The 23,973-nt window shown below is 44.9% G+C and overlaps 1 protein-coding gene across 2 annotated transcripts in view; it reads right to left on the bottom strand.

The window, feature by feature from the left end:
* Positions 1-316: 316 nt before the first annotated feature.
* Positions 317-23,973, bottom strand: part of LOC146184021 (uncharacterized) — a 121,171-nt gene continuing 97,514 nt past the window's right edge. The window contains exons 11-12 of one of the 2 annotated variants that reach the window (XM_084609266.1): positions 21,503-21,670; positions 320-1,661 (exon numbers count right to left, since the gene is read on the bottom strand). In XM_084609266.1, coding sequence (XP_084465392.1) covers positions 1,549-1,661; positions 21,503-21,670 — 281 coding nt within the window. In that variant the 3' untranslated portion in view covers positions 320-1,548. Of the gene's footprint in view, positions 1,662-21,502; positions 21,671-23,973 lie in introns of both variants that reach the window. The other variant, XM_084609267.1, reaches the window with a different exon arrangement.

Genomic DNA, 23,973 nt, shown 5'->3' with positions numbered 1-23,973 from the left:
ATTGTTATGTTGAATTCCGAATTGTAAAGCTGTCTTTCAAAACATTTAATCAATGTTTCGTAAAATTATAAAAGAGACAGATGTAATACTGCATATAAAATTGGGTATGAGTGGTGGACAGGCCCATATGTGATCGCTGGTTCAGACGATACGCGTATAGTCTTTGATTAGCACTGCTCCTTCTTTTTCTCACACTCGCGACGGCGAATTGAAAAGGGGGGGGGGCTTACATTCCAAAAAAACTATATTACAACACCCCCTCCTTTCCCCTTCCTAAAGCTTAGCGTCGATATCATGACAAGACATACTCGATAAAATAGCATTTTATTTGTCAAACATCTTCGGCGAACGCTATTACAGTTCGCTTCACGTTCGAAGTGTGGCAACCCTCTTCAAACTCATTCCGACTTTTGTTATGGCTGCCAAACAGCTGACAGCAAGCGAAAAAACACCGGCACGCGAGACCTGCAAAACCTTGCCGCGCGCCGCCGAATGGTCGCTTATTCCAGGTACTCGCGACAACACACTGATAAAATTATAGGAGTAGCTGTTGGCCGGCTTTTGTTGTTCTGAGCTGCCAACTGTGGTGCAGACCGTGTTGTGCCGAAACGCGGAAGCGCAAGAAGCTGGAGATCGCGACGCGGACGCTGCGTCCCCTCGGGACTTCGGGACTAAAGATGAACGATTTAGCAAGCAAGCTAACAGCCTTCTCTACGCGCCCATACTCGCAAAAAGGGCGGTGCTTAGATTCATATGCAAGCTTTTTTTCCATTTCTTTTTAAGAATTTGAGCGGGGGGTCTCGCTTAGGATCGGTGCATGCTTCGAAATGCGAAAATATCACCTTGTGCGATATTTTGCAGACTGAACAAAACATTTACAGGTTGACAACAGCCACCAGACGCAACACCTCCACTTGCTATAGAATGGAGGCAGGGGATCAAAACAAGACATAATGACAAACGCTTTCATATGCGCCTCGTTCGCACACACAAACATCTAGCGTTCGTATTCGAGTGCAGCCTTCATTTAGGTTGTCTGTTTGGCTCTGATTTAAAATTAAGACTTGGAATTCTTGACTACGCTTGCCGCTCTACTATCCTCGTATTTCGACGGTACCTGTCCCTTAGACGGTGAGATAGCTTTGCTTTAGAGCTCTCCTATTTATATACGCACTCTTGGCAACAGCCGGAATGCGCAACGTAAGGCGCTATGGGCATCTGTTGTTCGCTGATTTTTTTTTTTTTTAAGACAAGCGTTGTTTTCCGTGAAAATCACATAATTCCTATTACGTGACGCCAGCTTATCAGTTTAATATGCTTAGCCATGTGCCTTCTGTGTCCTTTTAAGTGTAAATCAATATTTTGCGATGCACAGGACCAAAACAAAACTTTAAAACGTCCGAATCAGCGCTTTCTAATGAAAAATTCTAAAAACATGGCATTACATATTTAATGCGAGACTAAACACAGCACAGACTTTATTTCTCTTTTTTTTTCGTCAGCCAGAGACTTCTTGATACGCCGAAACTCCAAATGGCGATAAGTAGGTCAAGGTAATGACAATGACACGTTCGACGCTTTCCCCATCAATTCTTCGCCATTTCGCAGAACATTGTACGCACTGACGGAAAACGTGCACAGTCGTTCCGTCGGTTCTAGACCTGCAATATCAGCAAAGGAGAAATAGAGAGTAATTTAGCACACGTGATTATCAAGTTAAACACAGTATGACGACAAAGTTGGCTTACAAAAGACTATAGTGGTCTACAATACTGGGAGCAGTGACGCCTTCGGATGGAGAGCGGGTTGTTTCAGCAATAAAAGTTTCAAGAATGCGCTGGGTGTAAGAAGCGTGCTACGAGCAAGCGAGAGACGCCTTGGTGAGCCGTCTCCGTCTTCGCGGTTTGCGTTGAATTTCTCATCACAGTGCAATATTTGGCGTTGTTACGAAGAGGCTAGTTTAAACGTTTTGCTTAATAGTTATCATTACCTCAAACTAATCGGACCGCGAGGTTTCACGCCGTGTTGTCGTAGCTCTTTGGAAGCATGGCTCGATCGTGACAGCGAAATGAAAAGGGCGAGGAATTGGGTTAGCCACGCGAGTTAGGTTACCGAACGCGCCGTTTTTCCGAGTTTGCAGGCAGGGAGGTTGCGCATAAATATATCTGTGTGTAGATATTTCATGTTGTCCCAGCTATATGCAAAAAGATTTTAAAGGAAGGATGCAAACAAATATCTTGGTCACTCTATGGTATGCAGCTACAAAAACGATGACAAATCGCAGCATGGCAAACTTCGGCAAAATGTTCCATACGAAATAACTCAAAGACATTTGGAAACAACGTATACAGCATAAGAAAGACCCCGGCGATAGTGAAGGCAGCTTTATCAAACATTCCCCGCAGTCTTAAAATTATATGACTCCACCAAACCGCCTTTCATTGACACGGTATAATTATATTGAATCACTTAATACACGAAGGTGCGATTGAATATGATTAAAGTGTTAAATTGGGCATGTTGGTACACCTCTTGAGCAAATATATAACAGCGCAAAGAGACAAGGACGAGGCGAGACGACAAGGACGGCGCCGTCCTTGTCGTCTCGCCTCGTCCTTGTCTCTTTGCGCTGTTATATATTTGTTCAAGACGATTTACTATAGCAGCGAATGCAAGATAACGTACAATTATCGTAAAAATACGGGCAACGTGAGTGTGAGGGTTAGAGACAGAAACAACATACAACGCAAGTTGCGCCGCAGCAGCGATTATAACACGTACCTCTTCAGCTTCAGCTGTTTTATTCATTGTTTTAGAACTGTGCTGTTGGTTGGATGATTTTACATAAAAACGCAAATAAAGGAAAACGTAAAAATGCAGGGTCGCCATCACCAATGTAATCGGGAAAATAAGAAGGGGTCCGCGCGTTTGGTCGCACCCTGTCTCTCTTTCTTTATGGGGTATGTTTGCAATAAATAACCGCATTACATATCCCAACGAACCGATCAAGATTTTGAGATTTGAGAATATCGAATTATTGACGGAAAATGCTAATTCTTTCTTTGAACAGACCTTAACAGGATGATACCGATTGTCCAGTGGAAAGTGTTTTGTAAAATGAGAAGCAACTTTCATTAAGAGCAACCTTGATATTCGCCCCAGCTGGGCATCCTCCTCAGTCCAGGAAACCGTGAACCCGAGACACGTCCCTAGTCCGGTTGACGAGACAACGCTGCTCATCCAGACTGGGAGTTGAAAGCTGTGTCTCCAACTACTGTCCCATTGTATGTATTTTTTTAAAGCGGCCAATCCTCTTTATGTCACCAAGCTGCGCTATCAAACCGGCCGGAGAATTTCTCGGTAAAGAGCAGAACTTGGTATGTTGAATAGTAGCGAGGGTACAAACTGACTCGGTGTAGAATTACCTTTAATGCTAGTAAACGGTCTCAAAATACAAAAAAAAATGCTGTTTGCTTTTTTTTTTCATGTACTGCGAATAAGCTCCATGTTGATGGGGTATACCAACAGAGCGCCAAATACGAATAGCGCTTCATTCCTAGAGTGGCGACCGCTATTGCGCGCTACCAAGCACATGTGGTCTCACTTCTCGCGTCATCTGTCTGCCTAATTGTAACGCAAGCACAAAACAACGTGACACGGCAGAAAACAAAGCGCGAGGCGCAGTACAGAAGCAGTCGACGTGCGTGATTTCCCTGCGCCGCGGGCGAAGCAGCGGCGCTGCTGCGACTGTCAGCGCCCTTTACGCTTTCATAGTTCAGGGCAGACACCTCGCCCCATTGTTCCACGCCTTCCCTTTTTTTAGTGCACTTACTAAAGACCATTCACAGGTCTAATTATTAAACACCATTAGAATTCAAATAATCGCTATGAGCTGGTCTCCATACTTCACATCTTACTTTTTTTTTGTTTTATTTACACCTACATATAGCCATTATTTCTATATTCAATATTCATGCCTACATAATTTGAACAATAGTATTCATTTCTGTCGCGCATCCCTTTCAACTTGTCGACTCTGATTTAATGTTGCCACGCTGTATATAAACCGAACGCCTGAGGAGAAAAGAAATACAGGTGAATGAAATGATAGCATCGCTCTCTCTTAATATTTTTCGATGAAATCAGCTATCATGACACAGATCCAGCGTACATAATATGAAAAACTGCGCTGAAGGGATAGCTAGCTGAATGGGTACTTTTAGATGTATCTTGTGGGCAGCAAAACTATGGAACACAGCGATGAAGGTATTCTCTCAAAGCAGGGCAAGGAAGCCAGGACAAAGAAAGACAAATATTTTAGTCAAAGTACACCGTGTTACGACCGTGCATCATCCGCACTTGCGCGCTCTATTGTTCGCCTGTGGGCATGGATAAGTGCTGTGGATATGTGCTGTTGGTACAAGGGCGCTAAGTGAGCCTGTTTCCAGGAATCCTTTTGTGTAAGCCTGTTTTGCTTTGTGGACACCCTGCAAATGCCAAATTGACCCTGTCAAGAGAACGTCTAGAAAAACACAAAGAAATGTCCCCCTGCGGGAAATAGCCGGAAGTGCTTTGGTTCAATTGTTCACCCTTCCCGTCGAGAAGCCCTATCGTCCAGTGAGGAATGCCTACTGTCCAAAGGAGACGACAGAGTGACACGTCTGCTGACGTGCAGGACAAGAAAGGAGCATGACGCATACGGCCATTAAATGATTTCCCGGGAATGCAGGAAAGATTTGCAATTGTCGAAAAGGGACAATGCTGGGATCAGTATGTGGCGCGCACGTGCTCTTGGGTTTCTGAGAAGGAAATCCACTTGCCGGAACCAGCCTATCGTTTCTTTGCTGAAGAATAGAAATGTACCTCCTCTCCTCGCCGTTCCCAAGCTTTTCCCGCCAACAAGTGATCACGCCCAACGAAACAATGCCGGACCAGTCAGTGCCTCAGACCATCAGTGCAGTGATGTGTTCGATTGGATGCCGATATCTGAGGGGCGTGCCTTGGAACTGGTTGGTCAGCATCTTCAGAGGGGGGCTGGACATAGGGGGTTTTAAGGACATTGCAGAGCACGAAAAGAGGCTCTGAGCCCTGGGTAAATGGCTCATCCAGTCGCTTCTCGCTATGAACTCTTAACGCTTGGCATTTTGCTGATGTACCATTCTTTTTCATGTAAATAATCATGTAAATAAGTTTTCTCAAAGTGCCAATAAACCTGCTTGTATATATTTTACCAACTTCGAAGATTCAATCCTTCATGAACCCGGAGTCTCTGCACGCTACCAAGTGAAGGCCGGGTCGACTTAACCCCAGCGTCATGACAACTGGTGACCAGCGTTGGGATCTTGATCTACAAGCTACAACATCTGGTGATTGGAGGTGGATCAGAATCTACAAGCCACAACATCTGGTGATCGGAGGTGGCATCTCAAGCAACAAGAAGGCGCAACAATCGGCCAACAAGAGAGCAGCTCGGAACATCGATCGCATGTGTGGGTGAGTGCTTGGCTTTTCTTCTGATGTGGACCAGGTTCTAGAACAGGGTTAGATTTTAGAACTGGTAAAAAGTGTTGAAACGCCTTTAGGTTTGGTAGTTTGCACAGTTGTTTTGGAAGTAGCCGACACTCGGAGCGATCATGGACCTACAAAAGCTGCAGAAACCGGAACTGTTGCAATTGTGTGAGGAATTGGGAATTGATACAAGTGGTTTAGCACGAAAACCCTTGATTATAAAGGCAATCACTGATTTGGGAACCGATGATGAGGAGCTCAGTGAAGCATGGAACCTCATCGGACAAAAAAAGGAGTAGCAGCTCAGACAGCAGAAAGAGCGGGAAAAAGAGGAAAAGAGGCGTGAAATTGAAAGAGAAGCAAAAAGGCTGGAGCTAGAAATTGAGCTCCGGAAATTAGAACTAGAGTTGAGCAAGAGGTCGGGCAATTGTCCCCAGCTAGCGGTACCTCTTCTCAACAAGGAGGCAGATTTCAAGATGTCAAAGTACATGCAGCCATATGTGATATCAGGGGATATCGGTCTGTATCTGGCTAACTTTGAGCGAACCTGCGAAAAACTGTCCTTCCAGCGAGACACTTGGTCTCAAAGATTATTGACGGTTCTGCCCTGCGAGGCAGCGGAGGTTGTCGCGCGGCTAAGCAAGGAGGACGCGGACAACTACGAGAAGGTCAAAGCTTGCCTTCTGAGAAAGTATAGGCTTAGCGCCGAGGCGTTCAGACAACGTTTTCGGAACGCTACTAAGTCCAGGGACGAGAGTTACCCTGAATTCCTGTACAATTTTGAAAGTCAATTTGGGCGAGTGGCTAAAGAGCACTGATTCCTACAGTGATAGGGACGCTGTAGTCGAGCGAATTCTTTTGGAGCAGTTTTATAACTGCCTCCCAGAAAAAGAAAGAAATTGGTTACATGACCGAAGCGACATTAAGTCGGCAACTGAAGCTGCCGAACTCATTGAGGAGTATGCTTCGCGCCGACAATTCAGCAACCCAGCAGTGGATAGGCCCCGCAATCCCAAGTTGAGTGTGAATAACCGTCAGAAAAGGCACTTTGCTAGATTTGCAAACGAAGAAAGGAAGGCTTCTTCAGGCAAACACCCTAGAAAGGACGGCAGTGAGAAAAGTGAGGAAGTGACCAACGCGCAGAACACAAAGAATAAGTTTGAGGCTAGGAAGCCGCTCACATGCTTTAGGTGTAATGAGCAGGGTCACATTGCCGTCAACTGCCGGAAAGAAAAGATTGCTTTCTCGTATGTCAGTGACTGCGATGAAAATATGCAGCTTTTGGAACCCTACCTGCATGACCTAGTAGTCAACGGGAAGCCTTGCAAGGTACTGCGCGTTTCGGCCGCAACGATGGATGTTGTCCATCCGGCGTATGTGCCGCCTTCCAACTATACAGGACAGTGTGCGTGGATCCGCCAGGTAGTGGAGGAACAGAGTGTGTGCTTGCCAATCGCGAACGTGGTCATCGAGGGCCCTTTCGGCAAGTTAACAACCGAGGCTGCCGTTTCAGGAAAGCTTCCTAAGTGCTATCCGTATTTGTTCTCCAACAAATCGGACATGCTACTGCGAAAGAGGGGCATCCTTTTCGGAGACAGAGTTGTGCAAGCCTTAACACGTTCAAAGGCGCGAGAACTAGTTACACTGCTCATTCCAGAAAAATCCACAGCGGAGGAAACGGCAGTTAAAACAGTGGTCGATGCGGAAGATAGCGGGTCAGAAAACTTTGAGAGCGAGGCATCTCAGACAAGTCAACTTGAAAGTGAGCTTGATGAGACGCGGAAGGAGGACGTTCTTGAGAGTAACCTCTTGCCGCCAGTGTCTAGTAATCTCACGAGACTTCTAAATGGAACCCGAGAGGACTTAGCTATGGAGCAAGCCAATGCTCCCAAGATGCAGGAGCTTCTCAAAAAGACGGAGCAGATAGGAGAACTAAAGAAATCTCAGCTGTCCGATCTAGGCGAGCTAATAACAGAGTTTGAGGCCTGCTTCGTGGACAGGCCAGGCAGGACTGATTTGGCTGAGCACGATATTGAGCTGACTTCAGACGTGCCAGTGCGATCAAGGTGCTACCGATTTTCTCCAAGGCAAAGAGAAATTCTGGATAGGGAAGTAACTCGCATGCTGGAATTGGGAGTAATAAAACCCTCGGAAAGCGATTATGCTTCGCCTATGATCTTAGTAGAAGCTCCAGGTAAAGACCCTAGGCCTGTGGTAGACTACCGAAAGCTAAATTCTCTCACCAGGGATCAAGTGTATCCTATTCCGAATATTGAGGAGAGAGTAGAACAGGTCAGTAGAGCGGCATATGTGACTACGCTGGACCTTACTCGAGGATACTGGCAAGTACCGCTCACTGAACGCGCCAGCAGATACGCGGCTTTCGTCACTCCGACGGGCAGCTACCAGCCAACAATGATGAGTTTCGGGCTCAAAAATGCTCCATTTTGTTTTTCCCGACTCATGGATAGGGTTTTAAAGGGGTGTGAAACATTCGCGGTGCCTTATTTAGATGACATTGCGGATTGCGGTTTTTTCCGACTCATGGGCGGACCATATGGTACATCTAAGAGCTGTACTGAGCCTTTTGCGTTAAGCTGGACTAACCGTAAAGGCCGAGAAATGTTGCCTGGAAAGGGCGACCGTGGACTACTTGGGTCACAATGTAGGTCAAAGTTTCAGGAAACCCAGCGAGATTAAGATTTCTGCGGTAGCAGACTAGCCGCAGCCGATCACGAAGACGGAAATTCGAGCATTCCTGGGTCTGACTGGATACTACAATCTCTACATCCCTAACTATTCAGCTTTGGCCAGCCCTCTGACCGACGCTCTCCGCAAGACAGAACCGACAAATGTAGTCTGGGACGAACAAAAGGAAGCCTCCTTCGTAAACCTGAAGGCTGTGCTGATTAGCCGTCCTGTATTGCGAGCTCCAGACTATGACCGAGAATTCACGGTCCAGTGTGATGCCAGTGATCGAGGGCTAGGTGCTGTTCTCTGCCAGAGAGATGACTACGGTAATGAGCACCCCGTGCTCTACCTGAGCAGAAAACTGAGTTCTAGAGAGAGGGCTTATTGCGCGTCACAGAAAGAGTGCGCTTGCATTGTATGGGCGATTCAAAAATTGCAGTGCTATCTTGGAGGGGCCAAATTCACCGTAGAGACTGACCATTGTCCCCTGGCCTGGCTGCAAACTGCGACATCGAAGAACAGTCGCCTTCTTAGGTGGAGCTTGATTTTACAGCAGTACAATTTTGAAATAAGATACAAAAAGGGGAAGTTAAATGGGAATGCGGACGCGCTTAGACGCTGTTTCTAAGCGGTCCGAGGTGTTCCTCGCCATGTGTCCAAATTGATACTCAGGTTCTTTTTTTTTTTCGTGCGCTTGAATATATGTGACTGTGTAGGGCAGCACGTTTGGTTTTCGAGGCATACGTGGGTCCTGAACGTCTTGAGAGTGGGCTTTTCTCGAACAACAATGGCAGTTTTCTTTTAACCTGGTCTCTTCAGACGGGAGCCGAGTGCTTGCTTGGACATGTGGTTGAGTTTCAGACAGCTCAAGCAATTTGGCCTACGACAATCAAGACAACGCAACAAGTGTATCGGTAGCTAAGTCATCGTCCCGGAAGCCACGGGACATGCGCACACAGTCGGCTTCTGGGGGAGAGGAGGTCGCCCTTCTTTCCAGTGGTGGCTATAAAACCAGCGCGCAATAAAGCACGAAGGCTCCTTTTCCCTGCAACCGTGTTGTCATGTTCTATCGACTGTGACAGCCGATACAACAAGCAACAGCGAGCTTCAAGCGTTCATGTGCAGGCCATTAAGTCGTCTCTGCATGCAGCAGCTGCGACTGCTGCCCTCCGTGACTCTTCTGGCGGGGGAGGAGGCTGTTACGACCGTGCATCATTCGCACTTGCGCGCTCTATTGTTCGCCTGTGGGCATGGATAAGTGCTGTGGATATGTGCTGTTGGTACAAGGGCGCTAAGTGAGCCTGTTTCCAGGGATCCTTTTGTGTAAGCCTGTTTTGCTTTGTGGACACCCTGCAAATGCCAAATTGACCCTGTCAAGAGAACGTCTAGAAAAACACAAAGCAATGTCCCCCAGCGGGAAATAGCCGGAAGTGCTTTGGTTCAATTGTTCACCCTTCCCGTCGAGAAGCCCTATCGTCCAGTGAGGAATGCCTACTGTCCAAAGGAGACGACAGAGTGACACGTCCGCTGACGTGCAGGACAAGAAAGGAGCATGACGCATACGGCCATTAAATGATTTCCCGGGAATGCAGGAAAGATTTGCAATTGTCGAAAAGGGACAATGCTGGGATCAGTATGTGGCGCGCACGTGCTCTTGGGTTTCTGAGAAGGAAATCCACTTGCAGGAACCAGCCTATCGTTTCTTTGCTGAAGAATAGAAATGTACCTCCTCTCCTCGCCGTTCCCAAGCTTTTCCCGCCAACAAGTGATCACGCCCTACGAAACAATGCCGGACCAGTCAGTGCCTCAGACCATCAGTGCAATGATGTGTTCGATTGGATGCCGATATCTGAGGGGCGTGCCCTGGAACTGGTTGGTCAGCATCTTCAGAGGGGGGCTGGACATAGGGGGTTTTAAGGACATTGCAGAGCACGAAAAGAGGCTCTGAGCCCTGGGTAAACGGCTCATCCAGTCGCTTCTCGCTATGAACTCTTAACGCTTGCCATTTTGCTGATGTACCCTTCTTTTTCATGTAAATAATCATGTAAATAAGTTTTCTCAAAGTGCCAATAAACCTGCTTGTATATATTTTACCAACTTCGAAGATTCAATCCTTCATGAACCCGGAGTCTCTGCACGCTACCAAGTGAAGGCCGGGTCGACTTAACCCCAGCGTCACGACAACCGGGTGTCCCAGCTAACTTGAACTGGCCGACCTCAAATAATATATTTGAAGTAGGTCACTCATACAGTAGCATATAACTGCCAGCCTCCTTGCGCACTGTAGGCAATTGTTTGCTTAATTACTTAATTTTCTAATTATGTATATTTTACTAATTTATTAAATATCGACTTTGGTCACAAATTTGAATGAGAAAGTTGGAGAGCGTCTTCAGAAACTGCCTTTCCAGTAATTGTCATAACGAAAGCATCACGTATATCTGTTTTCCCGGGCTCAGAAGAAAGCCCGCGAAATCCAAATAAAACCTCGTGACTAGCCCAATCGCGCGCCATGGTTGTGGTGCTCTCAGTCGTGTTTTGAGTTAACAAAGTCAGCTGCGATCGTGTCTCCTCGGCATCCTTAAAGCGGCAGGCCGATATGGCAGCGATGGCTTCTTCGCCCGCGTCAGACAGCCGGCCCACGTGACGGGGCAAGTAGCAGCGAGCGCGGCGAGTAGACACCACCGGGACTCTAACAAGGCCTTTGCATCGCCTTCTCTTCCATCAGCGAACGCCACAACAAGCGGATGAGCGATAAGGTATCAGCCACTGAATCTGCGCGTACAGGCTTGGTTAAAGGGGCGAGATGACATCATGTAACTCGTCTCAGACTCGCACTCGCAACTTCGCTTGCCGGTACTTTATCGCCCTCCACCTGTCGTGACGTGGGCTGCCGGGGTGCGCAGGCCTTGCCAAGATCTCAGTGACGACGCGAGCTCGCTCCTACCGTCGCCAACAGTTCAGCCTGCCGCTGCAACGGGACCATCGGGTCGCGTCCGCAGCTGATTTCGTTCGCTCAAACCACGACTGAGAGCACCACAACCGTGCAGCTCAAATCCGCTAGTCATATGGTATTATTTGTATTTCACGGGCTTTCTTTTGAGCCTGGAAAAAAGATACACGTGAGACTTTCTTTATCGCAATTAATGGAATGCGGTTTTCTGAAGGTGCTCTGCAACCTTCCAATTCCCATTTTTGGTCTAAGGTGAATATTTAGTAGGTTAGAAAAATTACCGTAATTAGCTAATTAAGTAATTGCAAAACAAAAAATTGTCTGTGGTGCACAAGGAGGCTGGCAGTTGTATGCAACTGGTTTCACTGACCTACCCCATATATATTATTTTACAACCCTTGGTTCAAATTAGCTGGGACACCCGGTATATGACGAATATTGTTTTTCCCAACTGCCCGAGAAATACTGATCATGATCAATTTTGAGCAGCGCCACTTCAAGAGCACTTCTTTAATCAAGAATGGGGAAATAAATCGGAATAGTGAGATTTCGACACTAACAAGCATTCGGATATGTACAGTTTGCTTTCCTCTTGTGAACACAATAGGGGCGCACTCCTCTGCTAAAGAAGCGGAACAGCGCCTGCTGCGTTTTCCAGACAAGACTTGCACGCCAGTAGAGGCACACAGCTCTATTAAGCTACATGGGCGAGAGCACTCAACCCGAAATTACGGTGGCATTTCAAGTGCACCCTGCGCGACCGCTATAAAAAAAGGTGACGTACGTAGCCTCGACACCTTGCCTCTGCGGAGAGTTTAACGAACGAGGAAAATATAACCGAAAAAAAATGCTTTTACGTGAACTGAGCACTGTGCATCTTGCATGGGATGGACGCTATGGACAGGTATTTACTGTATACAGGCACCAGGACATTTCGTTCTATCTCATGGAGTGCATATTACGAAAAAAATCTCATAAAGGAACAAACTGATCCCCAGTGAACGTGTACATGACCTCCACATTCTCACTAAATATACCTCGCCGCGAACATTTGTGCTCTGAATAACAAACGCGCCCTGTTGGCGTACAAACTATGACGAGATAAATAAAAGAGGGAAAAACTAGCAAGTGCGGGAAAGTGTTCAATTATAGAATAAGCGTAACACAATTCACTTGTGGAAAGCCGAGGTGTACGGATACTACGAATGAGCGCAAGAGCACATGAGAGCATGTTGGAGAGAGAGGCTACATATTCGATAGAATTCAAACGCACAGCCTCTTCTTGGGTGCACTCCGTTCCTTTGAACAAAGTGCAAACACATATTTCTGCGGTGGCACTTCGCTTGGAGGCGTGAACAGACGGGCTTCAAAACTCTAGCTTCTTTTAATCGCAGACAGATGGCACCGCGGCGCCACGCAACGTAGGTTGCGCAACGGCGCCACGCACCGAGGCACCCTGGCAACGCGGCCGCTGCCGGAGGACTGGCGGCGGCAGGAGCGACGTGACAGGGTCATAATAATAAGTTCTTTCATCGAATACTTTAACAGTTGACAATAGGTTGACGATAATCTAAGAAGCAAAATTTAATTTGTTATCCTAGCGTCTCGGTAAGTAGAGCCGGTCATAAGAAATTTACGCGGATATTCACGTATAAATTATTGGCTACTAAATTAACGTTTTAAGTGCCGCGGTGGCTAAGAAAAAGCTTGTGAAATGCAGGGAATATCAGATGTTGGGGATCTTAAATGACACGTGGTGAGTCGATAGAAAAGACAGAGCAAAGAGATTACATGACAAGATGATGCCGGCTACAGAACGTCTAGAGAGAGTGGATGAAGAAAACCCCTCATTGGTGTAACGTGCAAAATGCCTCAGAACAGCAACTACGTCTAGAAAAACGGAAGTGACAAATTAAAACAAAAATTGCTGAAATGGAAAAAAAAAGTAACGACCCCCACCATCCACAATGACAAAGTGCACCAGAAAGGTGAACGGCAGAGAATAGGTGGTGGCATCGCGTCCACAAAAGCACCTATACGCCCGCGACAACGAAATCAGGAAAAAAAACACACATTTACAAGGTGGATCCCGGGGAGTGTGTCAAGGAGGGAGGGAGTGAAAGGGCGAAAAATTAGTCCGAAACTATGATGGTAGATAAATGTCGGAAGTATAGCCTCGTACACGTTTAGCTATAACACTGTCACTGCTTTTAAAGCGTAATTCTATCCAACGCGTCAATGCAGTAAAGCTTAGTGGCTGGTCATGCGAAGTACCCCCTCCGTGTCCGTCTGTGCTTGTATCGATTTGCTTCGATATGCGCCCGTGTCGGACGTAATGTTTCTTTAAAAGGAGTGACCTTGTTATAGCGAGACCCGGTACATATGGAAAGAAGTGTACACATATCGTGCTCCAAGTCTGAGAAAGTTCCATATAATTTTCCATGTTAACTATAACTAAGCTATAATGAAAACAATAAAGAAAGATAGCCGGGCTGTGATCGGTGTGTTTCTGGGAAGGCATTAAAAGATGTGCTGGGAAACGATAGGTGAACTGTAGGATAATGCTGGAGAGCGTAGCGTGATAATGCTAGCGGCAGGACTGAGTGATGTTATTTTCAATGGTGACGCTGCGAAAGAAGTGGGAGCGGTTAGCGCAAGAAGTTGAGGATTGCGGACAGTGACACTAAGGGCGCAGAAAGTATTGTGCACTGTACCGGAAGTGCTAGGAATGAACGCAGAGATTGAAAGGAATGGGGCAAAGGTTGATCAAGAGTTTAGAAATATAAGCCGGCACAGAGACTTCGAGGTGCCACAAAAACAGGGAAGTGCGTAGAACAGCCCTTGGCAAAGGATTCGAACGAGTTGGCATTCATTTGAGAGAAAGGGAAGAAGGAGACATTGGCCGGCATTTGGAAGGCTGTGATGCGGCTTTATGGGGGGTTGCGAGATCTCCAAGCCTAGGCGTTGACAGTGAGAAAGAAAATCTCACAAAGGATACCCAGTCCAACCAGTAGGAAGAAAACTAAGAAATAGAAATGTATGGATAGTATCAACATGCATACATCACAAGGATACAGAAAGAGAGCAAAATGGCTAGATAAACAACAGCAGTGTAAAGGTGGTGAAATAGGAGTATATGCTTCATGCGAGATGCACGTTAGGGACGTAGAAGAACCACCGGATACCGATGGTTATGTTTAGGAAGGGTGCAAGAGAACAGAAATATTGCTGCTGGTAGGCTGATACATCAAGAAACAAATTAGCGCAGAGTAACACCGACTTGCAAAGAACACCTATGTATGTCAGGAACAACAGTGGACAGAATAATATGAACAAGGGTGCGTTATGTATGGACAATGACCGAATGCAGGCAGAAAACCAAATATCTAGTTAAAAAATAATAACTTTTATTTACTATCAACATGTGTACGATGGAGGGGCGTGGAGTAAAAGTTGCTTTACGACAGTTTATCCACACTTTGGAAATGATGAATAGCAATTACAAGAGAAGTCCATTGATCAAGTTAGAAGTGTATAAAAAGAAACAGTACAATAAAAATTAAACATCTGAATGGCAAATATAAATTTCTTAAGTAACTCAAATGATGCGCGATTTAAACCAAATGAAAACGGTAAAGCATATTATATGAAACAGCTAACATAATATGCACACTTCTATCTAAAAAAGCCATGTTTCTTAGCTATAAAGGACGTTGTGTACTGTGGGGAATCTAACATTATTATCTCAGTAAAGGTATGAAATAGTTTGGAGATGAGGCCAACTACTGGGGTAGGAGTAGATAGACCCTATAGACCACAAATAATACATCGATGGTAATGAGAACTAAAGATATAACTCTGTTAGCGGCTTAACTATGGTTAATCTAAATAGACAAACGAAATGTGAATATAGACAAACTAGTATAATTTTAATGAGATTTCTTGTTCCTTCTGTATATCTCTAACTTTGCTTTTTATTCTTCAAATTGCTTATCCACAGCGGCACTAAATTCGGCGCCGATGCCGCTTCCACTGATGCTTGTAACGGGGGTGCGGTACCCGTTAAGCAAGACGTAATTGTGTGCTGTTTTGTCGCGCTCCCAGTACCAAGTTGTGGTGGTGAACGAAAACATTTAATTTAGTGTAATTGTAAATGCGAAGGACAGATCACGTGGGAAATTCGGAACAGGCAAACGACCATTGATTACTGCCTGTCACAAAGAATCTACAGTGAGCTCGCATATATGAAATAGACGCGTAATGCCCGCACAGTTTTGAAAGTGACCGTGAATGCTTCAGCCAACAGATGGGACACCTGGCCAAAATATAAATTCGAAAAGCACAATAAGCAAACATAAATTTAACCGACAAGCAACTAGCGCTATCAGCATCGGACATTGAGGAAGCGATAGAGAAATACCCATGGAAAAGTAATTTTAAATGACCGACCATCTATACCAAATTCAAGTATAACTGTCAAATGGCTGCAAATGAAATAGAAAGCCTCCGTGCCGATGGAATAAGGAAATAAACAGGCTATCCAATGTAAATTGTTGGTTTCCAGAGAACACAGAGAGTCAAAGTAGGAGTAGCTTGCTGAACACAAAATATGCGGAAAGTGAGAACCCTATGGGCAAATAAATCTGGAAGCAAAGAGTAAAATAACATTACACACCGATCGATTAATGACTGATAAGCTTAACTCAAATTGAACAACTTGAAGAAGAAATTGAAGCAAACGGAAGAACACGAAAATGGACATAGAAAAGTCCTAACGGAGAGACTAAAAATGAAATCGACTTCATAATGTGTTCAACCCCCGCCATTATGCAAGATGTAGAGGTAATCGGGAAAGTGCGATGCAGTGACCACAGGATGGTGAGGTCCCAAATTAGCCTAAATCTGAAGAAGGAACGCAACAGATTAGTAAGAAAGAAACCCATCAACGAATTAGCGGTGAGGGGGAGGGCAGGAGAGTTCAGGATCTCGCTACAGAACAGATATTCAGCTCTAACTGAGGATGGTGACATTACCCTAGAAGCAATGGACAATAATTTCAGAGATATCATTACTGAGTGCGCTATAGAAGTAGGAGGTAGGATAGTTAGAGAGGATACCGGCAAGCTGTCTAAGGAGACGAAAGATTTGATTAAGAAACGCCAGAGTATGAAAGCTTCCAATCCAACAGACCGGATCGAATTGGCCGAGATATCAAAGCTAATCAATAAGCGCAAGGTGGCCGATATAAGGAAGTATAACATGGAGAAAATTGAGCATGCTGTAAAGAACGGGGGAAGCCTTAAAGCGGTAAAGAAGAAATTGGGTATAGGCAAAAACCAGATGTATGCGATAAGGGACAAGGCGGGCAACGTCATTACTAATATGGAAAAGATAGTCAAAGTAGCTGAGGAGTTCTATACAGATCTCTACAGTAGCCAAAGCAGTCAGAACCGTAATGAGATTGGCGGTAGGGAAAAACAGTCAGACGTTCCACCAGTGACGAAGGACGAGGTCACGAAAGCACTAGAAACTATGAAAAGGGGGAAATCAGCTGGAGAGGATCAGATAACAACAGATTTGCTGAAGGACGGTGGGGATATCGTGCTAGAAAAACTGGCCACCCTGTATACGCAATGCCTGGTCTCATCGACGGTACTGGAACCATGGAAGAATGCAAACATTATCCTCATTCACAAGAAAGGGGACTCTAAGGACCTTAAAAATTACAGACCAATCAGCTTACTGTCTGTTACGTATAAGGTATTTACTAATGTAATCGCTAATAGAATCAGGACAACCTTAGACTGCAATCAAGCAAAGGATCAAGCAGGGTTTCGGAAACGGTACTCTACTATCGATCATATTCATACCATCAATCAGGTGAAAGAAAAATGCTCGGAATATAGCCAGCCCTTATACATAGCATTTATTGATTGCGAAAAAGCATTTGACTCAGTTGAAACCTCGGCGGTGATGCAGGCATTGCGAAATCAGGGGTAGACGAGCCGTACGTGAAAGTGCTGGAAGATATATATAGTGGCTGCACAGCAACCATAGTTCTGCATAAAGAAAGTAACAAAATTCTCATAAAGAAAGGTGTTAGGCAAGGAGACACAATCTCCCCAGTACTATTCACAACTTGTTTAGAGGAAGTATTCAGAGACTTGGAATGGGAGCAGCTAGGGATAAGGGTAGATGGAGAATACCTCAGTAATCTGCGATTTGCTGATGACATTGCCTTGCTAAGCAACTCGGGGGATGAACTGCAAATAATGATTGATGACCTAGACAGGAAAAGTAGAAAGGTAGGCTTGAAAATCAATATGCAGAAGACTAAGGTAATGTTCAACAGCCTCGGGAAGGAACAGCAGTTTACATTAGGTAGCGAAATACTGGAAGTAGTAGGCGAATATGTCTACTTAGGACAGGTAGTAACCGCAGATCCGGACCACGAAAAGGAAATAACAAGAAGAATACGATTGGGATGGAGCGCATTTGGCAAGCACTCGCAAATTATGACTAGCAGCTTACCGGTATCGCTCAAGAGGAAAGTATACAACAGTTGCATCTTGCCTGTACTCACCTATGGGGCTGAAACGTGGAGGCTAACCAAGAGAGTTCTACTTAAGTTGAGGACAATCCAGAGGGCTATGGAACAAAAAATGATAGGGGTAACATTGCGAGATAGAAAGCGTGCAGAGTGGGTCAGAGAAATAACTCAAGTTACCGACATTCTAGTAGAAATTAAGAAGAAGAAATGGACATGGGCAGGACATGTAGTGCGAAGAGAGGATATCCGATGGTCGCTGAGGGTAACAAACTGGATTCCAAGGGAAGAAAAGCGTAGCAGGGGCGGCAGAAAGTTAGGTGGGCGGATGAGATTAAGAAGTTCGCAGGGGTCAAGTGGATGCAGCTAGCACAGAACCGGGTTAAGTGGAGAAATATGGGAGAGGCCTTAATCGCCCTGCAGTGGGTATAATCAGGCTGATGATGATGATGATGATGAAGCTTGACTCAACAAAACTGGTATATAGGCTCTCTTATGAAAATAATAAGAGAAAGGGGACGTGTTCTAGACAATGAAGGAGAATGTCTAGAGGGGTAGAAGGAGGTATAAAATGAATATCACTTACAGCCGATTTATTTAGGTGCGATGATAGAGTAGTCACCTCCGAAGTGGTATTGGAAAACATAACGGAAAGGAGCTTTGAACTTAACAATCACAACTAGAAGAAGGCGGAGACGAATATTTTTATATGTTTACCGCAAGGATGGACGGAATTCCATTTAAGCCAATAATTGGACTAGGTCCACGAAGCAACGAACCATTTTAAAACTATTGTAAGAAGTCATAAAAATAAATTAAATTTGAACAGTTGTCGACAAAACCCAATAAATATATTGGAAACGGATATAAGAAAAACATTATATTCTTCAAATTGAAGATAAGAGCACATGCATACAGAATTAAAAATTCAGGCATTGATAGAAAATACTAATCTACTAGGATAACTGCAAAACGTGTTAACAAATGGTAGGTTCTTGGATGATAGCATTTTCGTGCTCAGCCAACAATGTATATATCAGCCAAAGCGGAAAACAGACTCCTGTCTAAAGCCTTTCTGGGCATAAGCGGTACGTACTAAGGCGTAAATATAGGAAACGTCTCTGAAATATACTCAACTCTGAATGCATTAGTCAAGAGAAAATTAAATTACTGAAGAAAATACACCTAGATATTAAAATTGATATTGCATGGGAGGGGTCGAAACATTTGTCTCGTGTTGACTTACCTAAGGACTAAGGCAGGGCTGTCCGCAGTCAGCGTTGTTCTTCTTGAAGAATACAGAAATGAGGATGCAAGAAAGCAATCTTGCTTTAACCTCCCGTATAAACTAGGCAAAGTGGTCATAGAACGACGAATTCTCAATCTCATTGTACGCGAAAGTTATTTATCTACTGGCAAATAGCGCGGAAGATTATTAAGCATTAGTGCAGTCAATAGTGTATAGACCTACATAGACGAAGGAGAGCTCAATTCAGTGCAACGAGGTCAGGTTTATTTGCATTTAACAATATCCAATTCCATTGATAAAGCGCTTGCATTACAAGGGTGGGAAATATCAACTTTTGGAATATCAATATATCAAGGGGTCGATAAACGAAGGCCAGATATACTTGGAAAAGCATGCGCTGACCACCAGGCAGACAGGACGAATAAATACCATACTAATGAAGTACATATAGCATTAAGTGTGTGTGTGTGTGTGGGGGGGGGGGGGGGGTGCTGTAACATGCATGAAGTACCAAAATGTTTTTTCGAAGCAATAATGGTGTCGCGGCTCTATTTCCGCAATTTTTGTGCTTAAGGGCAGAATGCCAGTCGGGGTTTGAAATTACACGCCTTTGAGAACACGCAGCGCCTTCTATAAGCTTTCGTTCTAGAAAAGTCCCACTCTCTGCCCGGAGGCGGCATCCCAGTATTTGTCGTGGAGTCCAATGCTACAAGTTCTCTCCCTTCTCGGGGGAAAGTCCTGGGGCGCACCAGTGCGCACAGCCCTTCAACTGTATCGGCAGAGCTCAGCTCTACGTATCTACCATGGACTCCCTAAATGTGTCTCGACAGCAGCGACTTCTTTCGTCTCCCGGTAAGATCCTGTTACTATACACATTGCTTTGTCACAATGAGAACACATATTCGGAACCTAACAGGGATTCCCAGTCATCATGTAGCAACTCGTCCAGTAATGAGGCCAAGCACTGCATTCTCTGAAGTTCTAAAAGCTCATCGCACCTATATATCTTCGCAGTGCATCCCTGGCCATGCTCTCTAACATAGAGTCTGCATCAGCCTCAGGTAAAAATTTATACTCCAGAAATTACGATGAAAGCTGGTATGTCATCGTTTGCTCTTAAAGAAATGACGTTGGATTTTCTGCATTCTTAACATCAACATCGCATACATGTCTACACAGATGGTTCAGTTAGACCAACCGGTTTCGTGGGGCCTTGTGGTAACACTGGCCAAGTCCATTTTGATATAGGTTAAGACGTCATAGTTAATTTCTTGTACTGGTGCTGAACTAGCGCACTACGCACTGCAGTTGAATTCATCTGCCAAGAACATCCACATGACTGGACCGTGTTCACAAATTCTAAAAAAGCCCTTCAGGGCTGGTGCGACTCAGGTACTCACAGAACAAGTGTGACAGATACTGTGCTTTTCCTTTCCCCTTGAACTTATTATTATTATTGCTGTTATTATTATTATTATTGATATTATTATTATTATTAATATTATTAATAATGAAGTCCTGCAAGCTGCACTACGCCGCGGGTCACATGAACAACTCGTTAGAGTGATCCACCAGCTGTACCACAGCGCGATATGGAAAGATCACGATATTATTTTTCAGTGGCTGCCATGGAACCGCCATGCGGGCGAGGCTGCCCGTTCTACCCACAACGATGGAGTTCCAGTCAGAATATCTATATCGAGGGTTAACCAAGCGTGTGCGCTTCGCTCATGGCCCTTGATACCACCCTTTCAGCGTGGAGCACCGCGGAGTTTTGCAACCACCGTCTCGAGGCATTGGACCCTGGAGTGCGCTTTTGCCTTCCCCATTAAATAGTGCGTTGAGAAGCAACGTTACCGTTGATGGCTCAATGTTGCTTTCCCAAACAAATACTCTTTCTGGGTTAGAATGGCCGGCAGTCCTACCTGTGAAAATTGTGGCTGTGAAGAGATCGTTGATTATCTTCTGTGTAAATGCCCTGCATTTGTGAGTGAAAGACATAAGTATTGCGTTGTGCGCTTGACAGCCTATGTATTCGCCCTTTAATGGTGGATACGATCATTAGTCCGTGGCCACAATAGTCGACTGCCTTAAATGGATACAAGGCACTGTTTTGTTACCGGACGGCCACCGGCTCAATTCAGTGACAAATTGTGACTGTGCTCCGCGTCCCCTTTCTTGTCCTCTCTTTAATCACCTCACCCCTTTTCTCAGTGCAGGGTAGCCAACCGGAGGGCTCTCCGGTTAACATCATTGCCTTCCTTCCTCCTCCCTATCTGTCTACTAGTACACTATAGTAATACTACAGGGAACTACTCGGATAGAATGTAGGGCGCAAGCGGTAATTTTGGGCGCTCCGCCGTGGCGGACGGCCAATGTCAGCAACAAAATATGCGTGCATAAAGCGTCTGTCAAAGATAGTTTAAACATATTTTGTTTTTCTTTTTTTTACGTTTCCACTACGACTTGATTGCATCAACACATTTGTGAACGTTATTGCAAAACAAAAAGCGGCAGCGGCTTGCGCCGGTGAGGTGGGAGTGCTTTCCGTTACCTGCAATTTCCACTTCGTTATCCGTTGTGCACTTGGCAAGCACTTCATCTTCATCACATTGCCAGGACACGACATAGCCGCTGGGAGTGTTTATAGGTGGCGCCCACGTTAGGAGAATGGAAGAATTTCTGAAAGTCTTCGATGTAAGCGCAGCAACTTCACCAGGATCTGTAAAATGAGCGCCTCTTGTTAAAATAAAGAAGCACGCCTTATAATGATTTCGAGAAGAATGAATTTGAATGAGTAAAGCGGATAGATTCCATTCTGTCGGTTCTAATCACTTGGCTTGCCAGTCATTGCCGTGTGCTTGAGTCCAAAACCAGGTTGCGTGAATCAAGCGCGCGGTGTGAATTTCTACAACACATACTAAATACGACTCAGTTCCGTAGCTTGTGGTTTGGCCGAAATTTTTCATAGTGACTTTTCACTATGAAAAATTTCGGCCAAACCACAAAAAAAAACGATCACAACTCTTTAGTTGTGATCGTTTTTTTTTTCAAGCTTTCCTGTATATTATACTTCGTTGCGTGCTTCCTATGAATGAGACAATGCAAGACCACTAACAGTGCAAATATACAGGGAGCAATAAGTGAGCTTTGACCTTTTTGGCCCCCGCAGCGAAAGTGCTTGATGTGAAAAGAACACAATCTGTGTTCTGTGCTTCATTATTAGGATGCGCATTCCACTCAGTGGTCTAAAACAAGACCACATAGGCAGCAAGACGTGCGTGCTGTTTGCATCTCCTGATGCACCTCGACACATTGAACCAGGTTCAGATTAGGCATGCTACTCTTAAGAGTTTGCTTGTCTTATGCAGCAGAGACGAGAAAGTTACTGTTAGGTGGCTGCCGCTTTTTTAGAGTCTGAGAAAAATGGGTGTTCGCGCTTACCGGTAGAGGCTGATCAACTCATTTACAGCATGGGCCAACATATTGCGATGCTAGTAAAGGATGGCCCCTTTAATGGCATCGTAATATGTTAGCCTATGCAGCACGTTGTGAGCATAGTAGTTGGTTTCAGCGAAGATATTCAGAAATTTAAAAAAATACCTAGTGTGAAAAAATATTTTCAGGAACACACCCTCAGCCGATGCGGACAAATTTTACTGTAAAAAGTCTTGCAAAGAAGTAATAAATAACAAAAACTCACTCATTATCCTTTGTTTTTATGTGGCTGTGAGGTTAGGGCCAGTGGGAATTTCGAAGTTGAGAACAACCGATGTCAGTTATTTTAACGAAGAAACATTTACTTTGTATTTCCAAGCAGAGCGAGGAAATACATCGCTTTTTTACTTTTTATAATGAGAAACAGCGCATAAGAGGCGCCAAAGGGGGGTGCAGAAAGCACCTCCGCTGATGACGTATTCCAGTGATTACGTACGACTCCAGAGTCGAACTTCCTGCTCTACTGCGCTGTGTCGTGCACATCTTTTGGCTTTGTCACTCTTAACAGCAATGAGCTATCGCTCTCAGCAGCAGCTGCCTACGAATCTCATTTACGTTGAACCAAGTGACGATGCATTAAACAAAGTGGCCATTTAGGATTTGGTGCCATTGTTAATGAAACACATCATAAACGCATGTCGCGTTTGCAACAAATTTCTGAGTGGGTGATGTTCTTAGTTCCCCTCTGGCAAAAAAAAAAAATGGCTGATTTTTTTTTTGTTTAACCTTGCGTAAAAGTTTATTTCTTTTTTTTACCAAAAACTGCTAAGCGCATCGCCATGTCCACGGTTTTGAACACCCCATTAAAGGGTCTAATCAAAATGCAGCACCAACTTTCTCCTCAAGCTGTTATTTTGAAAATCTTTGTCGTTGAGCATTTGTTAAATCGGCATGAAATTTAAACATTTTCAGGAGTAAATTACATCTTTTGCGGATCTGAGTACGTTCATGAAAAAAAGAAAGGTCAAATACTTTGAACCTCGTCTTTTTTAGAAGTTTTTGAAAGCGGTCGCTGAACCACTATATATAAACTCACTCAAAGCCAGTTTTGGTTCTCAGGACAATTATAGGCAAATTATAAAACCTTCGAGCAGCCCAGAACGCGTGACACACTAAAAAGTTAGAGATCTCTTTTCGGCAACATTTCGGGCTCCTCCTTGGGGTTGGGCTCCCGATTATTTTCCTATTCTTTTAGACATCACGCGACTGCCGTACCGAGGCCAGTCAGCTGCGTCGCGTCAATGAATCAGGAAGCCCTGACGGCCAGGGGAATTCATATGCGTGTTGGCAGCCCAGAGTTGGAGCCAAGTTTGCTGGGCTGATGTAGGAAAACTGGCTTCACTCCCTCAGAAAAGAAACGTTGGAAAACAAAGTTCAAATTCCGAGTGCAGATAACTCAACTTCTACAAGGTATATTCAAAAACATTTTGCGAAAGGACATTCGTGACGCGGATCCAAGAATACCGCAAATGCGTGGAATAGGGTTGCAGGGCTCTTTTCAGCCTTGCTGCAACGGCTTCGCCTCGA

The sequence above is a fragment of the Amblyomma maculatum genome, chromosome 7, assembly GCF_055883805.1.
Source record: "Amblyomma maculatum isolate TAMU_Amacu chromosome 7, ASM5588380v1, whole genome shotgun sequence".
In the NCBI taxonomy this organism is placed as follows: domain Eukaryota; kingdom Metazoa; phylum Arthropoda; class Arachnida; order Ixodida; family Ixodidae; genus Amblyomma; species Amblyomma maculatum.
Note: the sequence above shows the minus strand (reverse complement) of the source record. Positions and strands in the feature narration are given on the sequence as shown.